The sequence below is a fragment of the Entelurus aequoreus genome, linkage group LG25 (assembly GCF_033978785.1).
Source record: "Entelurus aequoreus isolate RoL-2023_Sb linkage group LG25, RoL_Eaeq_v1.1, whole genome shotgun sequence".
Classification (NCBI taxonomy): Eukaryota; Metazoa; Chordata; class Actinopteri; order Syngnathiformes; family Syngnathidae; genus Entelurus; species Entelurus aequoreus.
Window position 1 is genome coordinate 41566299 of NC_084755.1, and position 12500 is coordinate 41578798.

A 12500-nucleotide genomic window follows, 5' to 3' on the forward strand; every position below is an offset into this window, starting at 1 on the left:
TGTGTGTGTGTGTGTGTGTGTGTGTGTGTGTGTGTGTGTGTGTGTGTGTGTGTGTGTGTGTGTGTGTGTGTGTGTGTGTGTGTGTGTGTGTGTGTGTGTGTGTGTGTGTGTGTGTGTGTGTGTGTGTGTGTGTGTGTGTGTGTGTGTGTGTGTGTGTGTGTGTACAAGGTGGTACAAGATAAGGTGATCTTTACACTGTGCACAAAGATCAATATTTATTCCAATAGTACGTCCACACAAGTGTACACAATATTACACGTACAACAGTACGTCCACACAAGTGTACACAATATTACACGTACAACAGTACGTCCACACAAGTGTACACAATATTACACGTACAACAGTACGTCCACACTAGTGTACACGATATTACACGTACAACAGTACGTCCACACAAGCGTACACGATATTACACGTACAACAGTACGTCCACACAAGCGTACACGATATTACACGTGCAACAGTACGTCCACACAAGCGTACACGATATTACACGTACAACAGTACGTCCACACAAGTGTACACAATATTACACGTACAACAGTACGTCCACACAAGTGTACACAATATTACACGTACAACAGTACGTCCACACAAGTGTACACAATATTACACGTACAACAGTACGTCCACACAAGTGTACACAATATTACACGTACAACAGTACGTCCACACAAGCGTACACGATATTACACGTACAACAGTACGTCCACACAAGCGTACACGATATTACACGTACAACAGTACGTCCACACAAGCGTACACGATATTACACGTACAACAGTACGTCCACACAAGCGTACACGATATTACACGTGCAACAGTACGTCCACACAAGCGTACACGATATTACACGTACAACAGTACGTCCACACAAGTGTACACAATATTACACGTACAACAGTACGTCCACACAAGTGTACACAATATTACACGTACAACAGTACGTCCACACAAGTGTACACAATATTACACGTACAACAGTACGTCCACACTAGTGTACACGATATTACACGTACAACAGTACGTCCACACAAGCGTACACGATATTACACGTACAACAGTACGTCCACACAAGCGTACACGATATTACACGTGCAACAGTACGTCCACACAAGCGTACACGATATTACACGTACAACAGTACGTCCACACAAGCGTACACGATATTACACGTACAACAGTACGTCCACACAAGCGTACACGATATTACACGTACAACAGTACGTCCACACAAGCGTACACGATATTACACGTACAACAGTACGTCCACACAAGTGTACACGATATTACACGTACAACAGTACGTCCACACAAGCGTACGCGATATTACACGTACAACAGTACGTCCACACAAGCGTACGCGATATTACACGTACAACAGTACGTCCACACAAGCGTACGCGATATTACACGTACAACAGTACGTCCACACAAGCGTACGCGATATTACACGTACAACAGTACGTCCACACAAGTGCACACGATATTACACGTACAACAGTACGTCCACACAAGCGTACGCGATATTACACGTACAACAGTACGTCCACACAAGTGCACACGATATTACACGTACAACAGTACGTCCACACAAGCGTACGCGATATTACACGTACAACAGTACGTCCACACAAGTGCACACGATATTACACGTACAACAGTACGTCCACACAAGCGTACACGATATTACACGTACAACAGTACGTCCACACAAGTGTACACGATATTACACGTACAACAGTACGTCCACACAAGGGTACACGATATTACACGTACAACAGTACGTCCACACAAGCGTACACGATATTACACGTACAACAGTACGTCCACACAAGCGTACACGATATTACACGTACAACAGTACGTCCACACAAGCGTACGCGATATTACACGTACAACAGTACGTCCACACAAGCGTACGCGATATTACACGTACAACAGTACGTCCACACAAGCGTACACGATATTACACGTACAACAGTACGTCCACACAAGCGTACACGATATTACACGTACAACAGTACGTCCACACAAGCGTACACGATATTACACGTACAACAGTACGTCCACACAAGCGTACGCGATATTACACGTACAACAGTACGTCCACACAAGCGTACACGATATTACACGTACAACAGTACGTCCACACAAGCGTACACGATATTACACGTACAACAGTACGTCCACACAAGCGTACACGATATTACACGTACAACAGTACGTCCACACAAGTGTACACGATATTACACGTACAACAGTACGTCCACACAAGGGTACACAATATTACACGTACAACAGTACGTCCACACAAGCGTACACAATATTACACGTACAACAGTACGTCCACACAAGCGTACACAATATTACACGTACAACAGTACGTCCACACAAGCGTACACAATATTACACGTACAACAGTACGTCCACACAAGTGTACACAATATTACACGTACAACAGTACGTCCACACAAGTGTACACAATATTACACGTACAACAGTACGTCCACACAAGCGTACACAATATTACACGTACAACAGTACGTCCACACAAGTGTACACAATATTACACGTACAACAGTACGTCCACACAAGCGTACACAATATTACACGTACAACAGTACGTCCACACAAGCGTACACAATATTACACGTACAACAGTACGTCCACACAAGTGTACACAATATTACACGTACAACAGTACGTCCACACAAGTGTACACAATATTACACGTACAACAGTACGTCCACACAAGCGTACACAATATTACACGTACAACAGTACGTCCACACAAGCGTACACAATATTACACGTACAACAGTACGTCCACACAAGCGTACACAATATTACACGTACAACAGTACGTCCACACAAGTGTACACAATATTACACGTACAACAGTACGTCCACACAAGCGTACACAATATTACACGTACAACAGTACGTCCACACAAGCGTACACAATATTACACGTACAACAGTACGTCCACACAAGCGTACACAATATTACACGTACAACAGTACGTCCACACAAGTGTACACAATATTACACGTACAACAGTACGTCCACACAAGTGTACACAATATTACACGTACAACAGTACGTCCACACAAGTGTACACAATATTACACGTACAACAGTACGTCCACACAAGTGTACACAATATTACACGTACAACAGTACGTCCACACAAGCGTACACAATATTACACGTACAACAGTACGTCCACACAAGCGTACACAATATTACACGTACAACAGTACGTCCACACAAGCGTACACAATATTACACGTACAACAGTACGTCCACACAAGTGTACACAATATTACACGTACAACAGTACGTCCACACAAGCGTACACAATATTACACGTACAACAGTACGTCCACACAAGCGTACACAATATTACACGTACAACAGTACGTCCACACAAGCGTACACAATATTACACGTACAACAGTACGTCCACACAAGTGTACACAATATTACACGTACAACAGTACGTCCACACAAGTGTACACAATATTACATGTACAACAGATGAAATGAACAAATATGATAGTTTTGGGATGAAGTTACAGAACTTTGTAAAAACAAAAGTTGACTTTGGTGTTGATCCCTAGCTGGGATTGTGAAACATTCCAATAATATAATACACATTATTTACATACTAGTTTTATAGTAGTTTGTATCATCTACAACACATCTTGTTTTATATTCATATTGTTTTTGTCTTATGTTTTGTTTTGTATTCATATTGTTTTTGTCTTATGTTTTGTTTGAACTTCATATTGTTCTGTCCTGTAAGTTTTCAATTAATAAGGCTTGTCGTTTCTCTTTGACTATTTCCTTCATCTGTTGACTGGAGTCACCTATTTTTGCTTATACGTTTTTCTCCATGTATCACGTCAAGCATCGTCTTCGTGTAAAGTGATGTGATGTTAAAGGTTCATGTATGAATATTATTCACAAGATGTGATGTTATATAAATATTCTTCACAAGATGTGACGTAATATAAATATTATTCACAAGATGTGATGTAATATAAATATTATTCACAAGATGTGACGTAACATAAATATTATTCACAAGATGTGATGTAATATAAATATTATTCACAAGATGTGATGTTATATAAATATTATTCACAAGATGTGACGTAATATAAATATTATTCACAAGATGTGATGTAATATAAATATTATTCACAAGATGTGATGTTAAATGGTCATATATAAATAAATATATCAATATAATTCCCAGTTGAAATGCTTGTCTGCCCGTCCTGTTTGCCTTCATGCTGCTTCCGGCCTCCAGGGGGCGACCACGTGCGCTGCAGCTCCGACCCGTAGAAGAAGAACAAGCTAAGCCGCTAGCAAGTGGATTGTTTCAACGCCTCCGTTCTCTCCGTAAGTTGCCCTGAAATATGTTGTGTGAACTTGAATAATGTGTGACTAATGTGTGAATAATATATCATCTGTAGTGTCTCGTCTGTCTCACGAGGTCACGTGCTTGCAGTGTTGGACGTGTGGTCGCGGCTAACACTCGCTAGCATAACAAAGTGCTAACATATGTTATATATCCTGCTAACCACACCATATATGACGTCATGCATGACATACTGACGTCATATATGACATACTGATGTCATATATTACATACTGATGTCATATATTACATACTGATGTCATATATTACATACTAATGTCATATATTACATACTGACGTCATACATGACATACTGATGTCATACATGACATACTGACGTCATACATGACATACTGACATCATACATGACATACTGACATCATATATTACATACTAATGTCATATATTACATACTGATGTCATATATTACATACTGACGTCATACATGACATACTGATGTCATACATGACATACTGACGTCATACATGACATACTGACATCATACATGACATACTGACATCATATATTACATACTAATGTCATATATTACATACTGATGTCATATATTACATACTGACATCATACATGACATACTGATGTCATACATGACATACTAATGTCATATATTACATACTGACATCATACATGACATACTGACGTCATACATGACATACTAATGTCATATATTACATACTGACATCATACATGACATACTGACGTCATACATGACATACTAATGTCATATATTACATACTGATGTCATATATTACATACTGACGTCATATATTACATACTGATCTCATATATTACATACTGATGTCATATATTACATACTGACGTCATATATTACATACTGATCTCATATATTACATACTGACGTCATATATTACATACTGATGTCATATATTACATACTGACGTCATATATCACATACTGACGTCATATATTACATACTGACGTCATACATTACATACTGACGTCATATATTACATACTGACGTCATATATTACATACTGACGTCATATATTACATACTGACGTCATACATTACATACTGACGTCATATATTACATACCGATGTCATATATTACATACTGACGTCATATATTACATACTGATGTCATATATTACATACTGACGTCATATATTACATACTGACGTCATATATTACATACTGATGTCATATATTACATACTAATGTCATATATTACATACTGACGTCATACATGACATACTGATGTCATACATGACATACTGACATCATATTTTACATACTAATGTCATATATTACATACTGATGTCATATATTACATACTGATATCATACATGACATACTGATGTCATACATGACATACTGACATCATACATGACATACTGACATCATATATTACATACTAATGTCATATATTACATACTGATGTCATATATTACATACTGACATCATACATGACATACTGATGTCATACATGACATACTAATGTCATATATTACATACTGATGTCATATATTACATACTGACGTCATATATTACATACTGATCTCATATATTACATACTGACGTCATATATTACATACTGACGTCATATATTACATACTGACGTCATACATTACATACTGACGTCATATATTACATACTGACGTCATATATTACATACTGACGTCATACATTACATACTGACGTCATACATTACATACTGACGTCATACATTACATACTGACGTCATATATTACATACTGACGTCATACATTACATACTGACGTCATATATTACATACTGACGTCATATATTACATACTGACGTCATACATTACATACTGACGTCATATATTACATACTGATGTCATATATTCCATACTGACGTCATACATTACATACTGACGTCATACATTACATACTGACGTCATATATTACATACTGATGTCATATATTACATACTGACGTCATACATTACATACTGACGTCATATATTACATACTGATGTCATATATTACATACTGACATCATACATGACATACTGACGTCATACATGACATACTAATGTCATATATTACATACTGACATCATACATGACATACTGACGTCATACATGACATACTAATGTCATATATTACATACTGATGTCATATATTACATACTGACGTCATATATTACATACTGACGTCATACATTACATACTGACGTCATATATTACATACTGATGTCATATATTCCATACTGACGTCATACATTACATACTGACGTCATACATTACATACTGACGTCATATATTACATACTGATGTCATATATTACATACTGACGTCATACATTACATACTGACGTCATACATTACATACTGACGATATATATTACATACTGACGTCATACATTACATACTGACGTCATATATTGCATACTGACGTCATACATTACATACTGACGTCATACATTACATACTGACGTCATATATTACATACTGATGTCATATATTACATACTGACGTCATACATTACATACTGACGTCATATATTACATACTGATGTCATATATTACATACTGACATCATACATGACATACTGACGTCATACATGACATACTAATGTCATATATTACATACTGACATCATACATGACATACTGACGTCATACATGACATACTAATGTCATATATTACATACTGATGTCATATATTACATACTGACGTCATATATTACATACTGACGTCATACATTACATACTGACGTCATATATTACATACTGATGTCATATATTCCATACTGACGTCATACATTACATACTGACGTCATACATTACATACTGACGTCATATATTACATACTGATGTCATATATTACATACTGACGTCATACATTACATACTGACGTCATACATTACATACTGACGATATATATTACATACTGACGTCATACATTACATACTGACGTCATATACTGGACTTTCACAATGTTATGTCAGACCCACTCGACATCCGTTGCTTTCGGTCTCCCCTAGAGGGGGGGGGTTACCCACATATGCGGTCCTCTCCAAGGTTTCTCATAGTCATTCACCGACGTCCCACTGGGGTGAGTTTTTCCTTGCCCGTATGTGGGCTCTGTACCGAGGATGTCGTTGTGGCTTGTACAGCCCTTTGAGACACTTGTGATTTAGGGCTATATAAATAAACATTGATTGATTGATTGATTGATTGATATTGCATACTGACGTCATACATTACATACTGACGTCATACATTACATACTGACGTCATATATTACATACTGGTGTCATATATTACATACTGACGTCATACATTACATACTGACGTCATACATTACATACTGACGATATATATTACATACTGACGTCATACATTACATACTGACGTCATATATTACATACTGACGTCATACATTACATACTGACGTCATATATTACATACTGACGTCATATATTACATACTGACGTCATACATTACATACTGACGTCATATATTACATACTGACGTCATATATTACATACTGACGTCATATATTACATATTGACGCCATACATTACATACTGACGTCATACATTACATACTGACGTCATATATTACATACTGACGTCATACATTACATACTGACGTCATACATTACATACTGACGTCATACATTACATACTGACGTCATATATTACATACTGACGTCATACATTACATACTGACGTCATACGTTACATACTGACGTCATACGTTACATACTGACGTCATATATTACATACTGACGTCATATATTACATACTGACGTCCTACATTACATACTGACGTCATATATTACATACTGATGTCATATATTACATACTGATGTCATATATTACATACTGACGTCATATATTACATACTGACGTCATATATTACATACTGATGTCATACATTACATACTGACGTCATACATTACATACTGACGTCATATATTACATACTGATGTCATATATTACATACTGACGTCATACATTACATACTGACGTCATACGTTACATACTGACGTCATATATTACATACTGACGTCATATATTACATACTGACGTCATACATTACATACTGACGTCATATATTACATACTGATGTCATATATTACATACTGATGTCATATATTACATACTGACGTCATATATTACATACTGACGTCATATATTACATACTGATGTCATACATTACATACTGACGTCATACATTACATACTGACGTCATATATTACATACTGATGTCATATATTACATACTGACGTCATACATTACATACTGACGTCATATATTTCATCAGCAAAGACACTAAAAGCGCCACCAATCGCTAGTTTTTTATGACTCGTGAAGAAACTTGTTTTTTCTCTCGCAGTAAAACAACAAACTTCATATGAGATTCCTGAGGGTTTTTGTTTTTTGTAAACATATTTGTTATTAAAGATAGTTGTGTTTATTGTGTTCTCTCTCCTTTACCAGCAGGTGGTGCTGATGTCTGCAGACACAAAGATCGCTGAGCTGCTCACTGAGCTCCATCAGCTCATCAAACAGACTCAGGTGAGCTCACCTGTGTGCGGACAGCATAGACGTCATATTAATGTGTGTGTGTGTGTGTGTGTGTGTGTGTGTGTGTGTGTGTGTGTGTGTGTGTGTGTGTGTGTGTGTGTGTGTGTGTGTGTGTGTGTGTGTGTGTGTGTGTGTGTGTGTGTGTGTGTGTGTGTGCGTGTGTGTGCGTGTTGCAGGAGGAGAGGTCTCGCAGTGAACACAATCTGCTCAACATTCAGAAGACACATGAAAGGATGCAGACTGAAAACAAAAGTGAGTGTCCATGTTTGTTGACGTGCATTGGTCATGTGACTCGCGTGCTCTTTGATGTCTGTAGCGTCCCCATACTACCGCACCAAGCTGAGAGGACTGTACACCACCGCCAAGGCGGATGCAGAGGCCGAGTGCGGGTGAGCTTTGTTAACATTACCTTGCCGTGGGAACATGCTTGCTGCGTGTTGTAAACATCACGTTGCCATGGTAACATCCTTATTGCGTGTTGTAAACATAGCGTTGCTATAGTAACATCCTTACTGTGTGTTGTAAACATCACGTTGCCATGGTAACATCATTATTGCGTGTTGTAAACATAGCGTTGCCATAGTAACATCCTTACTGTGTGTTGTAAACATCACGTTGCCATGGTAACATCCTTATTGCGTGTTGTAAACATAGCGTTGCCATAGTAACATCCTTACTGTGTGTTGTAAACATCACGTTGCCATGGTAACATCCTTATTGCGTGTTGTAAACATCACGTTGCCATAGTAACATCCTTACTGTGTGTTGTAAACATCACGTTGCCATAGTAACATGCTTACTGCGTGTTGTAAACGTCACGTTGCCATAGTAACATGCATATTGTGTGTTGTAAACATCACCATGCCATAGTAACATGCTTATTGTGTGTTGTGAACATCCCGTTGCCATAGTAACATCCTTACTGCGTGTTGTAAACGTCTCATTGCCATAGTAACATCCTTACTACGTGTTATAAACATCTCGTTGCCATAGTAACATGCTTACTGCGTGTTGTAAACGTCACGTTGCCATAGTAACATGCATATGTGTTGTAAACATCACCATGCCATAGTAACATGCGTACTGTGTGTTGTGAACATCCCGTTGCCATAGTAACATCCTGACTGCGTGTTGTAAACGTCTCGTTGCCATAGTAACATCCTTACTACGTGTTGTAAACATCTCGTTGCCATAGTAACATGCTTACTGCGTGTTGTAAACATCACATTGCCATAGTAACATGCTTACTGCGTGTTGTAAACATCACATTGCCATAGTAACATGCTTACTGCGTGTTGTAAGTGTCACGTTGTCATAGTAACATGCTTATTGTGTGTTGTAAACATTGCGTTGCCATAGTAACATCCTTACTACGTATTGTAAACATCTCGTTGCCATTGTAACATGCTTACTGCGTGTTGTAAGCGTCACATTGTCATAGTAACATGCTTACTGCGTGTTGTAAACATCACCATGTCATAGTAACATGCTTACTGCGTGTTGTAAACATCACATTGCCATAGTAACATGCTTACTGCGTGTTGTAAACATCACATTGCCATAGTAACATGCTTACTGCGTGTTGTAAACATCACATTGCCATTGTAACATGCTTACTGCGTGTTGTAAGCGTCACATTGTCATAGTAACATGCTTACTGCGTGTTGTAAACATCACCATGTCATAGTAACATGCTTACTGCGTGTTGTAAACATCACATTGCCATAGTAACATGCTTACTGTGTGTTGTAAACATCACATTGCCATAGTAACATGCTTACTGCGTGTTGTAAACATCACATTGCCATAGTAACATGCTTACTGTGTGTTGTAAACATCACGTTGCCATTGTAACATGCTTACTGCGTGTTGTAAACATCACCATGTCATAGTAACATGCTTACTGCGTGTTGTAAACATCACATTGCCATAGTAACATGCTTACTGTGTGTTGTAAACATCACGTTGCCATTGTAACATGCTTACTGCGTGTTGTAAACATCACCATGTCATAGTAACATGCTTACTGCGTGTTGTAAACATCACATTGCCATAGTAACATGCTTACTGTGTGTTGTAAACATCACATTGCCATAGTAACATGCTTACTGCGTGTTGTAGGTGTCACGTTGTCATAGTAACATGCTTACTGTGTTGTAAACATCACATTGCCATAGTAACATGCTTACTGCGTGTTGTAAGTGTCACGTTGTCATAGTAACATGCTTATTGTGTGTTGTAAACATAGCGTTGCCATAGTAACATCCTTACTACGTGTTGTAAACATCTCGTTGCCATTCTAACATGCTTACTGCGTGTTGTAAGCGTCACATTGTCATAGTAACATGCTTACTGTGTGTTGTAAACATCTCGTTGCCATTGTAACATGCTTACTGCGTGTTGTAAACATCACATTGCCATAGTAACATGCTTACTGCGTGTTGTAAACATCTCGTTGCCATTGTAACATGCTTACTGCGTGTTGTAAGCGTCACATTGTCATAGTAACATCCTTACTGCATGTTGTAAACATAGCGTTGCCATAGTAACATCCTTACTACGTGTTGTAAACATCTCGTTGCCATTGTAACATGCTTACTGCGTGTTGTAAGCGTCACATTGTCATAGTAACATCCTTACTGCATGTTGTAAACATAGCGTTGCCATAGTAACATCCATACTGTGTTGTAAACATCACCATGTCATAGTAACATGCTTACTGCGTGTTGTAAACATCACATTGCCATACTAACATGCTTACTGCGTGTTGTAAGTGTCACGTTGTCATAGTAACATGCTTATTGTGTGTTGTAAACATAGCGTTGCCATAGTAACATCCTTACTACGTGTTGTAAACATCTCGTTGCCATTGTAACATGCTTACTGCGTGTTGTAAGCGTCACATTGTCATAGTAACATCCTTACTGCATGTTGTAAACATAGCGTTGCCATAGTAACATCCATACTGTGTTGTAGGCATCACCATGTCATAGTAACATGCTTATTGTGTGTTGTAAACATCACCATGTCATAGGAACATGCTTACTGTGTGTTGTAAACATCACCATGTCATAGTAACATGCTTACTGCGTGTTGTAAACATCACCATGTCATAGTAACATGCTTACTGTGTGTTGTAAACATCACCATGTCATAGTAACATGCTTACTGTGTGTTGTAAACATCACCATGTCATAGTAACATGCTTACTGCGTGTTGTAAACATCACCATGTCATAGTAACATGCTTACTGTGTGTTGTAAACATCACCATGTCATAGTAACATGCTTACTGTGTGTTGTAAACATCACCATGTCATAGTAACATGCTTACTGTGTGTTGTAAACATCACCATGTCATAGTAACATGCTTACTGCGTGTTGTAAACATCACCATGTCATAGTAACATGCTTACTGTGTGTTGTAAACATCACCATGTCATAGTAACATGCTTACTGTGTGTTGTAAACATCACCATGTCATAGTAACATGCTTACTGTGTGTTGTAAACATCACCATGTCATAG

General features: G+C 38.0%; 1 protein-coding gene across 2 annotated transcripts in view; it reads left to right on the top strand.

Moving 5' to 3' along the window:
• The window catches only part of sgf29 (SAGA complex associated factor 29), a 35634-nt gene that overhangs the window by 17865 nt on the left and 5269 nt on the right, over window positions 1-12500 (top strand). The window contains exons 3-6 of one of the 2 annotated variants that reach the window (XM_062037158.1): window positions 4326-4417; window positions 8891-8965; window positions 9151-9226; window positions 9291-9363. In XM_062037158.1, the coding sequence (XP_061893142.1) occupies window positions 8900-8965; window positions 9151-9226; window positions 9291-9363 (215 nt within the window). In that variant the 5' untranslated portion in view covers window positions 4326-4417; window positions 8891-8899. Of the gene's footprint in view, window positions 1-4325; window positions 4418-8887; window positions 8966-9150; window positions 9227-9290; window positions 9364-12500 lie in introns of both variants that reach the window. The other variant, XM_062037157.1, reaches the window with a different exon arrangement.